Source organism: Sitodiplosis mosellana, unplaced genomic scaffold (assembly GCF_009176505.1).
Source record: "Sitodiplosis mosellana isolate CC-2019 unplaced genomic scaffold, AAFC_SMos_1.0 Smas_scaffold_6166, whole genome shotgun sequence".
NCBI classification, from domain to species: Eukaryota; Metazoa; Arthropoda; class Insecta; order Diptera; family Cecidomyiidae; genus Sitodiplosis; species Sitodiplosis mosellana.
In genome coordinates, this window is record NW_022601407.1 from 3,248,225 (window position 1) to 3,269,881 (window position 21,657).

A 21,657-nucleotide genomic window follows, 5' to 3' on the forward strand; every position below is an offset into this window, starting at 1 on the left:
ACCGAAACGCCAATTCCAAATTTCAAATTTGTCAAAATTCTCCAAAAACGGTCGCAATAAATGATTTACGATCAATGCTAAATCAATAAAAATGCTCTCAATCAGACCATTGAACTGAGCTAATGAGCTCTCTTGTGGATAATTACTTGACAACGGCAATTGTGATGTAAATCCCATTTTGATATATTTGTTTCGTGGAACAAATCGGCACACATACACATTCTAAATTCAGTAACAAAAAACACAGGCGCATACATGCAAATCAAGTCAACAAAAGCGATTATCGATGGCAAATGTTCAACTGAACAAATCTAAAATTCGAAAAATGGCATATGTAATATAAATGCGCATTACGCTCAAATCCGGTTTCGAATAGATCACACACACGCAAAATGGGAAAACAAACGAACGAACGAAAAAAAAATCAACAAAATATGTAATGGATTCTAAAGTATGTGTCTCTCATTCTGGGACGAAGAGATGCTTCGATGATGCATATATGCGTATTTAGTTTCGACAATGGCAAAAAAACCAACACACGAACACGCATGGACACATGCATACTCGCTCTCTTTGGTGTAGTGCGAGCCCATACTCCTATACGCATAATATCGAGAATATTCGCCCATCCCCCATTTTTCAGAGCCGTCTCTCGCTCTGTGTGCTATGCTTGCTCATCATCAAATTCGCCTCTCGACTGAATAATAATCAAACAACTGAGTGTGTGTTACAACACACAAAGTATATAGACTGTTTGTGGAAAACAAAGCCACGAGCCATTCGAGCGGAGAGTCGTTCGCTCTGTTCATATGATTTTACAATTTATCGAACTTTTTACAAACGAACGATCTACGCGCACGAAAGAACAGAGCACCAACAAAGTATCCAAAAAGTAGAGACAACAGACAGCGGTAGCAGCAGCAGCAACAATAACAAACAAAAAAACGCATATAAAACACACATACACCCGATTCACCTTTGATTGTTTCGCTTTTGTTTAACAGAAGAAAAAAATAATAATAAAATAAAAAAACGAAAAATAAAACAGAGAATAGCCAAAACAGACACAGAAAGAGAGAGAGAAAGAGAGAGAGAGGAAAAAGGTTCAATAGTCTGTGTACAATATGACATTAAATAATAATATCGACAAACTGCTGACTGCATGCATGATGGCATTCGACTGATCAGAACGTAATAACGGTTCAAAACAGAGACCAACAACAAAAACGATTCGATTTGGTTTTTTTTCGGCAATGTGACACCAAAAACGAGAAACAATGTTAAAATATGAATATAAAATTCCACGTCAAAACCTAGCCCTACGAATGTCGAAATTCGTTTTAAGTCCCAAACTTATATTCTTTTTTTCGTTCAGTAACAAAGCTTGATACTGAAATACTGTATTTCGTCGACGTCTGCCCACAACGAACAAGTCAAATGGAGTTGCTTTGAGATCCTTTGGGATTTCTTTATGCTTCCCTTTAAAAAGAACTTTTCCCCTTTAAAATCGAAAAAAGGCATTATTCCCTTTGCACCAAAATGGATCATGACAATTTCAATTCAACTCAATGAAACGGCACGTTCAGTGAGACGATCAAAGCAACATATAAAATGACCAACAATTCTAAAATGACACAAATCGAATAGAAGAGAACCCAACGACAAGAAGCAGTAGACGAGGTAGTGAAATGACAAAACAAATCTGATACTTTTTTCAGAAGATTGATGGAATCGAACGACACAGAATGAAATGCATATGAGCTCGATGGAATCGATATTTTTTTGACATGGTGCAGTTTCATTCACCATGTCAGTGTGACAGGAAATATTTTGAATATGATAGCGGTCGAAAGGATATCTCTTCTCCAGTAAACTGTGTAACCGTTTTTTTTTCTGTTTAAAGAAATTCATTCTTTTCCGTGTTATTGTCATATTGAAATGGCAGCAGCGGGCTAAAAAAAGCAACGAGTAGTGTGTATGTGCATTAACAAAAGAAGCGTCTCAATCGCTCCCATTTGGATATATTGTCAAGGCAATATGCGATTTACTGTAAAATACACAACATGGCAATGCACGCATTTTTCTAGTTGCATTGTGTTGGCACCAAAAAGTGCGCCGTCGTTTTCATAGTGATTCGGTGCTTGAAATCGTGCCATTGTAGCTCAGCACACACATATATACGCGCACATATACACACACACAGTGTTTCATATTGCATGATCAATTTTCACAGTCACCCCAATTTTTCGAGAAACACAATAAACAAAATTACAGTCGGATGTATGCTTGCTTTGCGTCCGAAATTGAACGAAAATAAAAAAAAATATTAGTTTCAATAAACCCCTACGAATGTCAATTCGGGTGTATGTACTTGTGTGTGTATGAGCTGTGTGTGCTGTTCATTCGAGTATCCCTTGTTGTGCGTGCAAATGGGAACTCAACAGATAAACACAAATGTGCCTCGCACGCACGACTCAAAGCCATAGACAATTGTGTGTATTACACAAAAAGAGTGTGTGGCAGTAGCAGCAGCAGCAGCAGCAGCAGCTGCGGTCATAGCACTAAACAAATTCAATACAAAAACATTAGAGTACAGCCAAAATGCCGCGCAATACACACAACAATCTCTATATATTAAATGATCTTCTTAACTCATTTTCCATCGGATGGAATGAGACTCACGAAGAGCGAGAGAGGGAGACAGAGTAAGAGATGAAAATGCGTTACCAAGCGTTCATCGAATCTTATTAATATTATGCATTGAGAGTCACCGAATAAAAAAAAACACACACACAAAGAGCCGAGAGTGCAACTAACAAGAACGAGGAAACGTATAAAAACGGTACAGGGGGTTGAAAAAAAGAAAAAGAAACAACAACAACAACAGCAGCGAGGAGAGTCGTGTGCAGTCGCGGAGGCTGTTGTTCTCTTTGCGTGTGTTTGCATTTCATTGAAAATGCAGCCTTAATTCGTGCGCTCAAATACAAACACACACTGATCCTTGCCCAACCAAATCTCATTCTCACTCGATGAGCGCGCGCGCGTCTGTGTGTGTGTGTGAGTGTGCTTTCAACTATACTTTGTATGAGAGCAGCCGTGCGGACCGAATAAAAAGTCATTAACCTTTTCAGCTTACATCGATGCCGCTTTCAGTGTGTGCATTTCGAATAAACAGGCAAAAACATAATGAACGCAACACATCTACGCGCACACACTCATACACACACATACAAACACGTTTTGTTACTCAAAGACACCAAATGTTGCTGAAAAAAAAATAATAATAAAGAATGCATGTGAACAGGATCGTACAGCTGTGAACTATGTTTCCCCTGTGAACAATTTCTACGCTTATTGAACAGCACGCAACAAAAAAATAACAACAAAATTTTTTTTTTGGTTTTTTTAGTCTACAGATCATTTAAAAAGAAACGACTTTCGAAGGAAAACCGATGCAACGGATTACTATAAAGGAAATCTACATTGTTACCAATTATAACGTCTAATTGGTTTATTGATTTATGATGTGAAGATGACAATTTATGAGCTCCACGGCTGGGATGAGATAATATTGTGTCATTTTTTTTTTTGGGGGGGGGGGGGGTTAAAACTTCAGGATAGCACAAAAAAGAAGGAATGGATGAAATTAAGATAGAATGATTCGATTTGGATATGTATTGGTTTCGATGTGTTTCCTCTGAGTTGGGATCATTTGTTGAATTTTTTTGTCCCTTTTCCTATTTCGACAATGAACTAATGGAACTAAATTTAATGGACTGAAAACAAAATAGGACCCTATGGAAACTTTGGACCATATTCAATTGTTGATCGTTGACAAAAATCAATATTTTTGCAATTCTGGTTGATTTCATCTGGTTTTGGGAACGATTCTTTCGTGATTCTTTCATGAAAATTTGTCTTTTATCCCGTTTTTCAAGTTTTTAAATCTTTTTTCGCTTCTTCTCGTGTTAGACGAATCAAGTCATTTGAATCGATTCTTCACCAATCGTTGTAGAAGGTTTCTTGATCAATTTTATAGTGGTTGTTCGTATTTTTACCATATCAATGCCATTAACAAATGGTTTTTCTTCCAAAATTGTATTTAGTTTCACTTTTTCATTTTAATTTGATCTTCAATTCATTCGTAATTTTTCTAACAAATTCTATTTCTTCTTCAAATTCTCAGGCGCTGGGTAAAGTGGAATACATATTACGTCATCGAAAGGATAATTATTTGTTGAACTCAACGAAACAAAGAAGAAAATAAAATTGTGATATTTAATTGTTTCCATCCATATAAAAGCGACCTAAACAAAATCAGTTCAAATTGACTGAGTTTCATTTTTTTTAAAACGTCGAAATGATATAAAATTGAATTGTGTTAAAATCAATAGTCTGCATAAGAAAGTGTTAGAATCGGAGTGAAGGAAACCGTCGAAAAAAAGAAACAGGAAGAAGAAACGAATTTTTTTAGAACAAAAAAAAAAGAAATCAAGCAGTTAACAAGATGTTGATGCCAGGAGCAACAGATACAGATGCCGCATTAGCTGCGAACGTTATTGTTCGTGCATCCTTCGATAGTGTAATCCCAGGTAAGAGTTTGTGTTTTGTGTTGTTTGATGTTGAAGTTTTTTGATTGAAACAAGAAAAAATTGCATTTGGATCAAACGCCACAATAGCTAGCACAGCCCTAGCGTCAGTGACACCGGGTGGAGGCATTGTATCACCAACCACACCCAGCATGACCAGTCAACAAAAAGACACAACCTGGACGAAATTATTCGTTGGCGGTCTACCATATCACACCACCGATAAAAGTCTTAGGGAACATTTTTCAATTTATGGTGATATCGAAGAAGCCGTTGTGATCACCGACCGACAAACAAACAAAAGCAGAGGATATGGATTTGTAAGTGTCTCTTCAGCAACCTCCTTAAATGAACGATTGAAAGAGACACAACCAACTAACACCATTCCATTTTGAACCGTTTCTTCCCCGATCAAATCAGGTGATAATGGGCAATCGAGCGAGTGCTGAACGCGCCTGCAAAGATCCAAATCCAATCATTGATGGACGGAAAGCTAACGTAAATCTTGCAATATTAGGAGCAAAACCACGTGGCAATATCACACCCGGTAAGTGATTATATCTTGTATATTCAGTCGGTTTTTTTTTTGTTCGTTTCAAATCCAAAGGTGGCCCAAAAATACTTGTCGACACTTATGAAATCATAATTTGTGTTGTTTTTGGCTTGTGTTTCGGTTTTTTTTCGCTCTCTTTCTCTCTGTGGTTGTTAAGGGGGCGCATTTAGATGATGAAACATTGATATGATTTCAAAAATACTTGAAACAAAAGACAGTGGAAAACAACAACAAAAATCAAAACGCAAGCCAACTGCTTTCTGCGTATCACGGCAGCTTTAAAGAGATTAACCATTTGCATACAATCAGTGTATGATAGAATGCGCGGCAAGCAAACAGAGAAAAAAAGTCTACTTAATCCCTGTCACCACATTCAAAATGAAATACGCTAAAAATACGAACCAATCTCTGTGTGGAAATGAAATGGCTGTTTCGAGCCTATTTTTAGCGTGAAAAAGAAAGAAAACACTACACACGTTATTCCACGCCGTCCTTTCACTCAATCGGCATAGAGGCTTCTTTGTCTGTCACCTCTGTCGGTGAAGAGAAACGATTTGCATCAATGACTCAAGCCGAATGTCAAATCATTTGCCGTATTCTAATCACTTAAAAAGTTTTTCGACGGTTTTACTATCAATGTGAAAAAAAAAGAGAACCGTGTAGACGTTGTGGGGCACATGATCATTTCAAAATTGAATTTTCGAGAGCGCGAGAAAATGGTTTGTTGTTGCGTTTGCAAGACATTTTCATCCTTCATTTGATTTATTAACGCAAGTGATCATATTTTTTTTTTGGTCGGTCGTCTTCGTTGGCTGTTTTCTGAAATCCCATTTGGGAATACACACACACACACACGTTTACACTTGGCTATTGAGTTGACAAAAATAACAACTTCATCGCAGCCGACAGAAGACAGAGAGAAAGTGTACGAAAAGACAGAGACAGAGACACATACATGTACGCTCTTGTTTGCGCGACACCAATAACAACGAACACGAAATCAAATGAGCAAATGAATCAGAACATTATATGAGCAAGAGAGAAAAAGTGTGTGTGTGTGTGTGTGCAAGCACGGATAGAACATTTTCGATGTGAAAATTCGAAATGCGAGCAAGTGAGGTGGCATGAGAAGTCGTTGTCAAACGAAAGCATGTCAATTTCAACGTTCATTCTAACAATGGCCCTTGCTATATCCTGTTTAAGTGACAATCTTCGAAAGAGCAACACTCAAAATGAAAAACGATCACATTCTGGCTTCTTTTTATTTCAATTTTATTTAGTTCTCGGTTTTTTTTTCTTCCTTTTTTTATTTTGGGTTACGCCAAACTAAATAATGGCCCATGCAAAGCGTGTGTATGCGCGCACAATCATTTGCGCGCACACACATGGATAGAGAAAGAGACTAACGACGACGATGCTGCTACTGTTGCCGCTGCTGTCGCCTCATAATTCGAATGCTATTTAAAAATAGATCGTTTAAATTACAACGCCAAAGCGAAAAACCCTACGCAATGTTTGAATGGTCGTGTGTGCAATCCGATGACAAGTTCACTCATTTTGATTCCTTTACCGAAGAATTGACAGAATTATAACACAAACGAGAAAAAAAACTGTCAACCAAATGAGCGCACCCGAGTCCGTGTGACACACAAGATACAAATGGAAAAAAAAACCAACAACAATATTCAAACCAAAATTCCAATTATTCGAGCATTCGCCGCATGAATCCTCGTGCGCGTCATTATCATGTGTCACTTGAACTTATTCGGTCGAGAGACGGACTGAAAAAAAACTGGCTCGTCATTTCGGTTTCTGCGATTCGATTTGTTGTGGCCAATGACGTGCAAAGTTGAAAAATGCAAGCTGAAAAGTCGTCAAGTTGGAAAAAAAAATCGCGATTCAAATAGCAAATTGTTCATGGATAGAAAATGCTTTGTTAAATGGTAATTACCAAAACTTCATGATTGAGCGAGATGTTAAAACTGCATTTTCTATGGATCACTGCAGTTGGCTACTCATTCACTCATAAAAAATAGCGCCTCCGGCCATGGATCGTAACACACAATGAATTGTACTGTAGCCAATCTTTGCTTTTGCATTGATTCTGGTTCTCGTGTTTGTTTGATGTGTGTGTTCTTTTTTCGTATTCATTATATTTTTGCCCCATTATTTCGGGTTTTTGAGCTCATGTTTGCGTAAAACGCACCAACTATAGCCATTTATTTCGTTTCCGCACTAGTTTCCGGTCGGAAATTTACGCTGACATATCTTGTGAGCGCATTTATTACACCGTACCGTACTCATTTATACACACACACACACACACATTGTGTGTAGCATTGTCCCATTATATATGCGCGATTGAAGTCACTTTTTACCTCTATCTACATTTATTTCGGTGTCCAACTATCGTCCATCTCGTTCGTTCATCGCGCAAACCACACTCCGCATACCGAACAGAAAATGAGCAAAACGTGGGATATAAAAAAATAAAATCATTATGTGTATCAGGTGAATCTAAATGAAACAATATAATAATTGATTTTTTATGAAGAAAGGAAAAACATGTATATATATATATATATATATATATATATATATATCGGAGCTGTCGTTGTATGTGTTGGTGTGTGTGTGTGTTTGCAATTGCTTTTGATGACTGTGGCGTGTTATATTGAAAATTGATGTCACTCGCAGATACCGTATAACAATTAAATTAAAATAAAAAAAATCATATTCGATGCGAAATGAAAACAAACATTAACCGCAGACTAATAAAAAAAGCAGTAGCAACACAGCACATGCTGAAAACAATTTGGTCGTAGGCGACGTCAGCGGCAGCACCACATGCGTAACGCATGTCGAACGGAATCGATGAAGGATTGAAATCATTGCGCACACATTGACGTAATTAGATCATCAAAAGCTGTCATTTTCAAATGAAAGTGAACCAAGAGCGGCCCCGGCACACGGATCACACGAAATAAATGCAAAATTTTCACAATTCAATTGACCGCAATTCGAGAACATATCGCACATCGCCACATTAAAAATCGAGATCATTATCTCTCGACGCGCGCGAGCAACTGATATCGACCTTCGTTGTAACGACAATTTTCATAGTTATTTTCGTTCAGTTTCATTTTAATAATTAGCCATCGCACATTAGCCCATTTGATTGCCGTCCATTTTCCCATCGATTAGCCAGGCTACTGAATGATGATGCCCCTTTTGCCTTCATTTTTCCTACCCCATATTGTTTCTCTTCATTGAATTGATACCGATGATAATTGTGCGTGTGCATTTTCTTTATATACCAAATTGATTTGAGACCATGTCGAACGCAACATCAACAAACTTTGGCCATAATTGCTTGAAATTGCCTATTATATCATGAATCATCATGCATGATGAATTTGTGATGATTCTCAAACAACACAAACCATCGATCCTTTCGATCTAAATTGACAAATTTATTAATTTCTCAAATGGAAAATAATTTCAAACATTAGAAGTGACTAAGAAACTAATGCGTTTTTTTCTTTGTGTGTGTTTTTTTCCCTGCTGTTTAGGTTTTCCATTTGCTGCTGCATCGGCTGCTGGCATCGGTGCGGGTGCCTATCCCGTTCTTCAAAATCAATTCGGGTAAGTGACATGCAATTGTTTCGTGTTTTTTCTTCCTCTTTTCGAAAATGAATTTCACCTAGTTTTAGTAATATACACCAGCGTTATGACATTTTTATATACGTTTATTAATATTCTGGATAATTGACACGAACGCGTTTATGAAGCGACATTTCGTCGTTTTGAAATAACAACGAACGAACGAACAAATGAAAAATAAAATACACCAACAGAAGAGAGATACTGAACAGAAGAACCTCCCACGTCTTAAGTGATTCAAGTCAATGTGACCGGCGCACGTATATATTTTATCAGAAAAAAAATACGCACGAAAGTGCAAACACACCGATATTCTTCTGATTCAGATCTTCATTCTCTCTGTGTTCCGTCTTTTCGAACGCGGCTGAACATTTTCGGAGACGGAAAAAAAAGAGAGAAACAGTTCTCGAAATTAATTGGGTATTGGACATATGCCATAAAACTACAGAAATACCAACAATATGCAACGAGAAACGTGTAGAGTCCGAATGAAAGAGATGAACGCTTGAGTTTCGCAGTGCAGTTTCAGTCGAAAATCCGATGAAAAATTACCCTACACAAGTTCAAATTACACGCGATGAACGAATATTTTTGGTAGTTTTCGTAGGTGAACTTCGAGTTTTTTTTTCATGTATTCATATTTGTAATCGATTTGATACATGCCGCTTATTGACAACACTGAAAAAAATCAGGATTTTTGTTGATCAAATTACGAGAAAACTAATTATCGGTTGAAAGAATAAAAACAAGGAATTATTGATCAAAAATTCATTATTATTAATTATTGACTGTTCGAGGAATTGAAGTACAACAACAGAGGCAAATATGCCAAGATTTGAATATTCATCTCAATAAATCACCTGATGACACCTCATTTCGACTAAAAATATTCGTCTATCATCAACGCCGATAGCTGCTTTTACTCTAATAATTATTTGTGTCTCCTTTTAATACCCATGTGTCTTTAGGCAATTAGGTTCAGTTTAATTAAGAAAATGAACGAAATGATGTCGACAAAAGTTCAGATTCTATTCAAAATTGATCGACGGTGAATATGTGTTTTCTCAAGGAATCGTTAAAGTGTTTTTTAATGAATGTATACATTTTCCTATTTTCCAATCAAACAAAAGTGCTAATTCAATGAATTTTTTTCCTTTTCTTACCTTTATCTTTTTATTTTTATTTTCTTTTTTCGAAAAAGACGTTTCTTCGAAACTTTGACTATTTTATTGATTCGAAATTTCGATTTTTTTTTAACATAATCGAAAAAATTAGCAAAAGGTATTGAAAATCATAGACAAATCTCATTTTTGGATAAATACAATCTTTCATACGTCCGTCCAAATCATTTATCTCTCCTTTGATCCATGATCCTCCTCCATTCGGAAAGAGCTAGAGTTGTTTGGTTAGAATAGTAATCGATTGGAAATTCTAAAGTCTTTGGAATGAAATTGTGCGACAAATTTGAATTGACCCCATGTTTTGTTTGTTGTAATTTCAGACAAACCGTGTAGAAAAAAAATCAAAATTGATTCGAAACAAAAATAACACCCACAGAGAGAGAGAGAGAGATTTTTGATTGTACAAAATGGGCGGAGAGCCTGTAAGCAAGCTCTTTGAACAAAGAATGCAGAAAAAACAATGCAGGTTTGCAGTCGAAGTAAAAAAGATCCTTCGAACTTGCGTGTTTTCTCGATGATCAGTGCGACAGTAGCAAATTGCCATTTGCAATGAATGCAAACGCAGCAACAACAAAAAATGGCAAACGCAAATGAAAAAAAGAGTAATCTCTCGGATCGCTTTCGATATCGAATCCAAGCACATGACACACCATGCGAATTTTATGTACGAACAACTCTTGACACGTAATTCTGTTTGATTTTTGCTTTGGTTTTATTTTCTCTTTTTTTTTCATTTTGTTTTATGTTTTCTTTTTTATTTATTTTTCGTTATTTTATTATTTTGTTATTAGTTGAATTCTGTTTGATTTGTGATAAGAACCGGTGTTGTTGTCAAAGCACAGTTATTTGATTGACGCAATTTGAAATTTTGTCGAACTAATCGGTTGCAGCAATTGTTTGTGGTTGAGTTTGAAATCGGAAATCAAAGCAGATTATCGCGCCAATGATTGGATATGAATGGTAAGGATTTCGATTCAACTAGACTGTGAGCCAAACCATGTCATTCACAGTTCAATCATTGACCCATCGACAGTTTTTTTTTAAGTTTTCTTCTTTCATTTTTATTTTTGATTTATTTTTTTCATTGTTTTTGTATATTTTTTTCTTTTGATTTTCTGTTTTAACACCAGTCTATTATCTGTCCAAAGCGAATTTGATGTTGTGCATTTAGTTAGAAACTAATTCAATGCGTCAAATCGTTCACTGAAGATATTTTGATTTGCTGATCGGGAAAAAGCATTTCAAAATTTTATCAGTTGTGCAAACACAATTTCATAATTCAAAAATGTTTTTCTGACCTCCCCCCAGCAGTCACAACGTGTGTGTGTGTGTGAGCGTGCGTGTTTGCGTGTATTTTTGTGTTCGTACAGCATCATTTTTTTTTCGTGGAAGGAGTGTGTGCTGCACATCGACCGACCAAACAATTTTCAAACACTTTTAATTAATTTTATTTCCGTGTTAATTTCGTTTCAGTTCATGTCATTTCTCCCAAATTCAAAGTTCGAATCAAATTGCTAAAGCGCAGCGATTGGCACAATCTTGAACAAACAAATGTAAATTGAACATACCGAACCGAATTAATTCAAAGAAAAGTTCAAGCAATGAATTTTCTTTGTTCGTTTGATTTTGAGTGCAATTTTGTCTGTGTCATTTTTGCTTTTTTTTGTTGTCCAACCAATCAACCAACCAATTTAAAGAGCCGTTGAGTGTGTGTGGAATTTCACATGGATTTTTTAAGTTGCAACAATGTTTTTATGTGTTTTCTTGTTTCAATTTCCACCACCAAAAACAAAAAAACGAACAATTAATCAAGTGAGGGTGTTTTTCAATGAATTGAAACGAGGCAGAAGAAGATTTCGTGTGGTGTTTTTGATGCCATTGGTATAGTGTTATAACTATTCGTTTGTTGCTGTGGCGTGAAACATGGAATTTGTGTTGTGTTTGTGACTTTGACATTGTGTTGTTTTTTCCAAACAAATCGGACAAAAAAAAAACTCTTTCCAATAACGTGTTGTTTTGGGATTCTTTGTGTTGTTGTTTTTCTTTTTTTGTTTGGTTTTTGTTGCTATTCTAATCTAAATTTATTCCACATTAATGTGTGTAATGTGTGCAATATTAAAATTTAAACACAAACAATAAAACACAGAAACAAATCTTTTATCGAACAAATGACAACCAAGATTCGATCTTCTCTGATCGAAGACAAAAAAAACAAACACTTTTTCAAGCAATTATTATAGGCAAAGCGGTTGTGATGGTGATTTCTCGACAAAAGAAAATCCGACATTGCGTACATTTCCTCTGCAAACATTTTGCATCCAAAATTGAAATTCTGAATGGAATTCAAATCAATTTGTCAAAGATTGGAATTTTTGGAGATTCTATTGGGATTTTGATAAATATCATTGGCCATTTTATTACTTCAATCCAAATTTCGCAGTTCAAAAAATAATTTTCTCAAATTTAAATTTGAATTGTCCAGGAAATTGTGAAAATTTCCATTAAAACAGCAAATTTCCATTGAAAAATCAACAAAATTTTCGTTCGATGTACGTGAGTTTTCGAATAAAATCCGCTCGACATATGACAAAAATCCAGAAAAAGGTCAAAACTCAAAATTCAATGTGAAAACATTTAAAAACAAGCCGCCGTTTCGAAGCGAACATATTCAAAAGCACTTCGCGGGTGTAAATAAATAAACAATCACGATGCGTTTTCCGTGCTTGCGAAAGCGTAGATATGAAAAAATTTGTGTGTTGGTATACATTGCTCAGACTCCGTGAATTTCATTGTTTTTATTTTGTATGCCGTCTGTCAAGGTTATGAGCTCTCTAATTGAAACGAAGTGAAATGTGAGTATAATAGTCAAACCGTGGCACGCGAAATAGAATATCGAATCGGGCGTTCGGAAATATGGGGCGGTCATTTCGTGAAAGGATCCAAATGTGATCCATAATGGCTGAAAGCAATGGCAAACTACGCTCAAATGCAAAGTCTATGCATGTCATATACGTTTTTTTTTTCGTTTGTCTCTCATGCCATTCATGCACACAATCACCGATCGAATATTCGGTGTCGGTTTGGTAATGTGCATGAATTGAGTAATGACAGTTCGGCCTGAAAACAAATCGTGTGGATAGAACAAAGACGAAAAAAAAAACTTAGTTGAAGGTGCTATTGTGCTGATTGGTCTAATGAAAATGATGATATACTTTTCGATCGAAGAAATGATATTCGTCGCTTCTATTGCAAACGCGCACATGGAAAGGCACCACCAAAATGGATATTGAAAATGATGAGGCATCATTAGGTTCATTTCTCATATTTCTCGTCATCGTCGGAGTGATGGCCCAAACTTATCAATAATACATTGTTGTAATATACTTATTTATTAATATTTGTATGCTATATCGATGCCGTTCCGGGGGGGGGGATTAGTGGAAGAAATAGGTAATATTAATGCAACTATCAATCATCGAAATCAATTCGGGCGCACGCTTTGTTCCAGTTGAGAAATAAAAGGGCCGATCATTGTATCGCCGTTATAATTGTGATTGAACATATTCTGGTTTGTGTGTGCGCGATCACGCGACAATCACTTAAAAATGCAATTGAAAATGTGGTGATTTTCGATACATTCGAAGCGGCCGAATCACGTGCACCGTATTTGCCTGCACCACTACCTCATTGTCACTGAATAAAATGCTCAAATTTCTATATGCATGCATATTTCATTGACTGATGGTTGTCATACGCCATTTACTGGTTCTTGGTTATAAATAATTGATTGTCCAGCGATCGATCAAGGTTCCAATGTTTGTTTGCTGTTCACTATTTGTTGTGATTGTTCTATTCCAACCTAGAGCATACCTTCTCATTCGTCTTTTTTTTCTGTGTCATTTTAAGTGCGAATGACCATTAAGGGTGACATATGCGCGCGCTCCGTCAACCGATTTATTTTTATTCGACTCTGGCTGGCTTTTTACCGTTCTGAAATGTTCTTATGTGTGCGGCGCGCTGTTTAGCTGTTTTTTTTTCATACACGCTCGTTTCCATTTTCAATGGAAAACATTTCGGTTTTTATCCGGGCCACAAGCCAAAAATGACAGATCGACAAATTGGTCAGTCGCGCGACTAACACCCGGCTCAATTCTTTCGACTTTGGCAGGCTCTTTATTATTGCTGCATACAGTGGCTGCTGTTGTTGTTGGTTCGTGTGATGATAAAATTTTATTCGTTTAGTTGTGCCATTGGTTGAATGTTTGTTTTTCGCTGAAATTCATGTGCACACGGCGATGAATGAGCGAGTAAGCCAATGAGCACGGGCGTACAAATTAATAATTATCCCCCCCTTTGTCAAATGGCGCACTCGAAGCAAGGCAAAGAATAGAGAGAGAAAAAAATGGAAGCCACATATAAATATTTAATTATTTACGTGTGATATTTGTTGTTGTTGTATTCGGTGTGTGGCTAATTGTATGTACGTGTCGTACTTTATTTATCTCTCATAGATTTCGAAATTAGAGTTCGGACCATTGCGCGTCATTTGTTATTGACGTTAAACAACATTGAACTGAAACACATCAACATTATTATTACGGTGGGGGGAGGAGGAAGAGGTTGAGGAGTTGATGAAGGAGTAAGGAACGGGGCCGAACATTTCGACAGACAATGAACGTTGCGCGCAAAGTGTACACGCACGCAGACCAAATGACACCATTTACAAGAGATGGAAATAATGGACACTTTTTGGTCGCTTTTCATAATTCCAATGACATTTTCCGGCTATTTTTCTCTCTACCACTCTTCCACACGGTTACTATGTGCTAACGATTTCATGTCAATCAGTGTTTTGACTCCACACCACCGGACTATAATGGATAATTGGGCCACTATTTGAAGATGACCGCAATTACAACTTTTCTTTTCAATTGAGACCAATTTGATTTTCCACTCGGCATATTAAACATGTCATGGGTATTTTATACTAACAAAATAGCCGACACGAACCGAACATTGCTCAAGCAATCAAATTATAAAATAGAAAGATGTGAAAAGAAAAATGGCGAATGCCACGCTCTCTTCCGCTCACTCTCTTCACTCACAATGAACTCACACCGTTGACTCGCTCTCCGTTGAGATTGAAATATACGGGTGACAATTCTTAAAATAGATAGTCGAGAGCTCTTTCTTTCTTTCTCTCCCTTTCTAGAGACAAATGATCACTTCGATGCGACCGTGGCCAAAAACAACAACCAAATCAAGACGCATATCAACGAACTCCCGTCTTGATTTTCTCTTTCTGAAGCGAACATTTCATCGTCGATCAACACAAAAAGCTTCACCCCGAAATTCTATTCCCTTTCCAACAAATGCAAATCACTTCCTAAACTGTCGTTCGGATTGAAGTTTTCTAATGAAAAACCATTTTCAAATGCTCAAAGTTCTATTTCGATATTATTTCGACCGATAGCGGCGCGACAAAATCCACAACCATACGTTCGCAGATGTTTCTTAGTGCGCGCGCAACGTATTTTTAGATTTTAGTCACTCGTGAAATGTCGTCAGTTCACTCTCTCAATGCAGTCGCATGACGACGTTTTTTTTTATCACATTTGGACTAAGATTCGCTCTCACACATACAGAGTAGCACACTATTAATACCCGATTATCACTTTGATTTTTGAAACCGTTTTTTTTCTGCTCGTGCCCGCTTTTTGCATCAACAGCGGAAGCCAGGTTTCATGCATCCAATTTTACACGCTTCATCACACGATCCAATAAAAAAAAACATGAACCTCACTTTGAAGTGACACGCAAAAGACAGGCGAATAAAAACAACACCATTCAAAAGCGATAATGAACGTAATAAATGGAATTTGGAATCATTCATAGGAATTTGGTCAATTGAACATGGCCTGAAATTGACATCAATGGAGCTTATTATGTCAATTATGTTTTGGTCCAAGGTTCTTGGATTGGATTTGAGTCAGAAATCATGTGATTTTTGATTTTAGACGTCCATCAAATTGTCCATGATCATATGTGACTGGTGGTGTTACGGTCCTTAAACTTCGAGGACTTGAGCCCTCGAAATGGGAAATGGAATTCTTGGCAGTTGAAAATCCATGAAAATAAGGAAATTAATTAGCTTCGAAATAAACCATAAATGAAATGGAGTCAAAGTTTCTCATGAAACAGCCTCTATTGTCAGTGCATTTTATTCAAAATTGCTTTAACCGCAAAAGTGACTTGCATTCGATACATTGGCCGTATTTACGGTTCGATCATAAATTTCTTTTGAATTTATCTGCAACAACTGGATGTTGTTGTCGTCATCGTGGATTTTAAAAGTCTCCCAACAAACAAACGATACATTTTCCGACTAAATGATATGACATTTTGCCAACTTGACGATATTTTTTCTCTGGTTTTAATTTTTTTTGTGTTTCGTTTAAAAATAATTGTTTTTAATTGTAAAGATGTTATTTTGTTTTTTTTCTCTTGGTTTATTTTTACTTTAATTTGACTCTTTTTTCTGTGTATTTGAAGCGTTCGTTATTTTTTTTTTCTTTGATTATTCATGTTTTAATATCTTTGAGTTGAGAGTTTTTATAATTCTTTCAATGAAAAAAAAAATACAAATAAACGATTTGAGTTTTTGAATATTTTTTTAAGCACTCATAATCTGGTTTTCCTGGTTTCAAGTTTGATTTCCATATATATATTGTTTTTTCTTATAAAAAAAAAGTGGAAAAGACTACCAAATGGCAGGCGCTTCGTTTTTGTGGCAAAAGAAAAACTACGCACGAATGACATTGACTCACCAAATTGGCATTAGCACAAAAGCAACCAAAAAATGAAAAAACTTGAATTACATTTCGTGTTTTTGCTACAAAAATGAAGAGTTTTACTTAAACGAAATTCGATCTTTGAACTTTGTTCATCAATTTGCTATGGAACATCCTTCACGCACACTCGCTTCATTACTCCCGAAAATTTGTGCACAAATCGAGTGTGTCCGGTTGATAGATGGAAGGGATGGGCGGGAGCGATATTCATTACAAATTGGCGAACAAATATACGTTTTTTTTTTCGGTTTTTCTGACATTTTCTTTTTTCTGAGTTCATTTTGCTACCACTAAAAAACCCCATCGGTTTGAGCATTCTTTGCATCTCCTTATTCAAATGGATGTGTTTTTTTTTCTTTCTTTTGGATCGTTTTCCACTTTAGTGTACCACAATCATACGTCTATGGATCACCGTATCTAGGAGCGGCTACGACAGCCTCTGCGGCCGGACTCGTCCAGATACCAGCCACACAGCTCTCACACGCCGCTGCTATCGCCGCTGCCACCAACCAGTTCTATGAGTATCAAGTAAGTTTTTAAGATATTTTTTTTTTCACCGTTTTTTTTTTCACCGTTTCAGTGATTTTTCCGAACTCAATGGGACACATGATGTGTGTGATACATCGAGTGAAACAAAAATTACAACAAGAAAAATTATGAGGATTCACCCAATTTGAGAACATTTTTTTAAAATTATGATTTTTTTTTCGTTGCGATTTTAAGCAGAACGCTGTTGCTGCCGCCGCTGCTGCACCTTATCCAGGACAATATGCTGGCTACGAAGCATATCCATACTCAAGCGCTGCCGCCGCTGCTGCTGCAGGTATGCGAACGATTCATCAGTAGGCTTGATTAATGGAAAATGATTTCAATTTGACTTGATAAATAACTATGAAACACTTTTGATGTCTTTGCTTCAAAAGTGCGCTTCATCTAGAAAAAAGCAGTTCAAATGAGAATTCATTTCATTCAACCAAAACATTCCCGATCAAATTCAAATATTTTACCCAATTTGTAGGTGCTGCTGCGAATTACATGGCACCATACACGTATACAACACTACCGCAATCGGCTGGAATGGCTGCTGTTGCAGCGGCTAACGGAATTCACGGTTTATCACCATATCAGGGTGCTGGCGGTGCATCATTACAAGAGGCAAGACTTCAATGATATCCAAAACATTTGTGTATTCTAAAGTAGAAGTCGTAGAAAATAGAACAAACAAACAAACAAAAATGTTTTTTTTGCGAAAAATAGAGAAATGGTGTAGAAAACGAATCTAATAATTGATTAAAAAACAAAGCATATATTAGGATTGTCCATTGGATATCTTTTCACATGAAATTTGATTTTCTTTTTTAATCGTTTTGAATGCCCAACTTGAGCATTCGGAATGGCATTTTGTGTTCCAATCTTAGACCGAAGTCATGGTTGTCAGTTGCAATGTGCACTGTAGTTTTGAAGTCAGAAACCCAAAATCAATTTAATCTGGAATCAAAATGAGTTCGAGAATTTAGAAGAGAACTCAGTGTAAGGTCAAATGTTGACCCAATTGATGGTTTCAATACCAACCATTTATCAAGTCTTAATATTAACCCTATCATCGAGTGGAAGTTCCTGCATGTGGTCTGACATTGTAACAGAGAATGCTAGCCGAATGTTAAGTTCGAATTTGTCCCGTGTATCTTGCTCTTAGTTGAAATATGTTTTTCTATGTTTTGTTTTTTTTTTGTAGAAATGTTGAAAGTAAAATCGAAAACGAAGAATTTAAGTTTTTTTTAACAAAACAAAAGCGAACAATTGAAATTAAATAAAAATTATTTGTTTTTTTCATTATTGGTTTTTCCTCAATTTAGAAGAAAAAGTACAAAATTATGGGAACATAGTTAGCATATAAAATGAGAGAAAGAGACAGAGAATGAGAGAGAGGGAGAGAGAGAATGCAACGTAAAATGTCTTAACACAAATAAACGCATAAGGAATTGAAGTTGAGCATTCAGATGAACAAAGTGAAAATATCTAACAGAGACAGAGAGAGAAAGGGAGGACGTGCTCACAAGACATACACAGAAAAAAAAAAAAAAAAAAATGAAATCAACAAAAAAAAACACAAACACAAAAATCCTAACTTATGAATCTAGCTTTAATGGACCTACATCTATGTTTAAATGATAATGTAATTTATTAACTTTTATTAATTATTGGCAATTCAATCGGATTATTTCGAGGTGAGTAATTAGGTAGCGACAAGTTGAGGGAATGTTACTTGAACGCCAACCGATCCCCCCCACCCCACATGCTCCCCATTTTTTTATATATATAAATATTATATAGAATGAACACCGACTCAAGAGACTATTTTCAAGAATATTTTTTTGAGATTTACAAAATAACAACAACAACAACTTACCTGAACGAACTCCATCAAGATGATTAAGACTTGAATAAAAAGAAGAAGAAACAAAAAAAAACACGTTCGCGTTGCCTTTAACAAGAAAACAGCACGTTAAACAAATTTATTTAAATGACGAGAGGGTATCAAGGGAACAGGCACACAAAATACTTAACGGTTTATTCATACAAGAAAAACACCCAAGAACATAAAAGAAGGAGCAAAAAAAAATCGAACTCGCATCGTTCGGAACCAATTTATTAAGAGCTAATTCTATCACTATTATTACAGCTACGTTTAACTCTATTACGAATAAAAAATCACGTATTTGATAAGAGAGCAAAATGAAAAGAAGCAAACAAAAAAAAGATCACATATTTTCATATCACACTATATATAGATTTTAAAACTCTACCAATCTACTTGAATGAGAAGAGAAAACAGATCGATAATTATAATATGAGAAAGAAGATGAACAAAAACGACAAAAAAAATTAAACAATTTACACCTTTAAGGCAATTTATTGCAATTTTTAATCTATATCAATATTTAATTTATTTCTTCTAGCAATTAGCTCGTTCGAATCTCTGCTGATGACTTAATTGAATTGCAAATTTACTGATACATTTTTTGTCTTTTTCCGCGCCGATGTAGAATCATGAAAAAATAAACCATGCAATTTTGCCCGATACTTCAATAAAATACGATAAGTTCAGTTTTCCAAAAAAAGAAAAAAAAACTCAAATCGCACACGATGTTATCGCACAAACACACGGTAACAACGAGCAATTTACATGAGCACAAAGACTGAGACAACACAATCGCGTGTTGGAACGGGCCTTACATATCGAGGCAATAAATGTGCAACGCATTCGATCCATTTTATTTTATATAAAATCTCGCTATATTATAGATGTATGCCTCGATTCTATTAGTGCAATTTATCTGACCACTTTGAAATATCCACCGTTTAATAGTCCGAAATGAAATAACCCCCCCCCCCCACACACACACACACACACAAACATAACGCAATCAACATCATCATTTTATATACGTCACAAACCAGAGCATTCAGAACAATCATTTATTTAAAGGAAAAATGAAAAACAAATAAAAAAAACAAAATCTTTGTTAAGCCATTTGGCCAGAGTATATCTTGCAAATCATCGTTAAGTCAGAATATTTGGGGGAAACACGGAAGGAAATTCCGCGCGAATCAAAAACCGCCATCGACACAGGAATTTTCTCCCTTTTTTGCCCCACATCTGGATAGGATCTATTTTCATAATTACAATTTATTTATTTTAGAAAAAACCAAAGTATTAGCATTAAAAATCAGTAAATTCTAAAAACACAAATAAAAAAGACACAAAAATCACACGCAAAAAAAATTTGTCGAGTTCCTTTTATTTCATTGTTGCTTCGAGTAGTTTAAGGGACCATTTTCTCACGATATTTTCTTTGTTGGCGATATTTCAACAGCTTTTCTTCGTTCGCCCTGATTCTTTAAGTTTTCGAAGGAAAGAAAATTGGTTCTCTTTCAGTAAATCTCACATTGGTAAGTATGAGACACATTCCAAATTCAAATCACTTATACCTTGATTGATGACATCCTATATTCAACAGAGCATTTCAAATTTGCTGAAAACTTGCAAAGCAACAACTCTCGAACATTTCAAATGAAGCTTAAATGAAGGAAAAGAAAAAAAATGAATCTTCTTCTTCGGAACAGTCAACTATCAGCTTTCAATCATTTCTCCAATTTTTTTGTCCTTTTTTTCAAACGGTATTTCAAAATAATTTTTCGACATATTTCTCACATTCAAACCCATTTGGATATTTTTTTCCATTTCATTTTATTACATTTTTTTCTAATTTTTGCTCATGAATTCTAACTTCCGCTGATGAATTTCTTTTAATTGAGGATGTTTGTGGCCTAAACTTTGGAAAATAAATTTTTATGAAAATTTTAGAATTTTTTCAAGTGCTACAGAATGCAGTTTCACTTATATTTTATTCTGACAACATGTCAAGCCATACCATTCTCATACTTGGTCAAAAGTCAATTGAAATTAATATATTTTCAAATAATAAAAATCGAGATTCATCGTATAAAATGTGAATTTCAATTTTATTTTTAATCTTTGAAATGAAAATGGTCGAGTTAAAATAGATCGCAGAGAATATGGCAAAATTACTCCGAAAAAGGTTCAAGTCCAAATAGTTAAATTGATTTGAATTTGTTAAAAAAAAAACGAAGCAAAAACTTCTTATTCTGAATGAAAAAATCTTTTTTTTTTTTTCAAAATTACAAGAAGTTTTCGTTGTTTTTGTTCAATTAATTCCATTGTCTGAAAGAGTGCATACTTCAAAATTAAAGTAAAAATGGTTCGGAGATTTGCGATAGTAAGTTTTAAAAAAATG

General features: G+C 35.6%; 1 protein-coding gene across 3 annotated transcripts in view; it reads left to right on the top strand.

Annotated features, from left to right (window-relative positions):
- The window catches only part of LOC129575014 (RNA-binding protein 24-like), a 27,682-nt gene extending 7,058 nt beyond the window's left edge, over positions 1-20,624 (top strand). The window contains exons 2-9 of one of the 3 annotated variants that reach the window (XM_055457784.1): positions 4,187-4,592; positions 4,680-4,909; positions 5,010-5,136; positions 8,715-8,787; positions 17,221-17,365; positions 17,564-17,660; positions 17,856-17,992; positions 18,694-20,624. In XM_055457784.1, coding sequence (XP_055313759.1) covers positions 4,508-4,592; positions 4,680-4,909; positions 5,010-5,136; positions 8,715-8,787; positions 17,221-17,365; positions 17,564-17,660; positions 17,856-17,992; positions 18,694-18,723 — 924 coding nt within the window. In that variant the 5' untranslated portion in view covers positions 4,187-4,507 and the 3' untranslated portion in view covers positions 18,724-20,624. Of the gene's footprint in view, positions 1-4,186; positions 4,593-4,679; positions 4,910-5,009; positions 5,137-8,714; positions 8,788-17,220; positions 17,366-17,560; positions 17,661-17,855 lie in introns of all 3 variants that reach the window. The other 2 variants (XM_055457783.1, XM_055457785.1) reach the window with 2 other exon arrangements.
- The last annotated feature ends 1,033 nt before the right edge of the window (positions 20,625-21,657 follow it).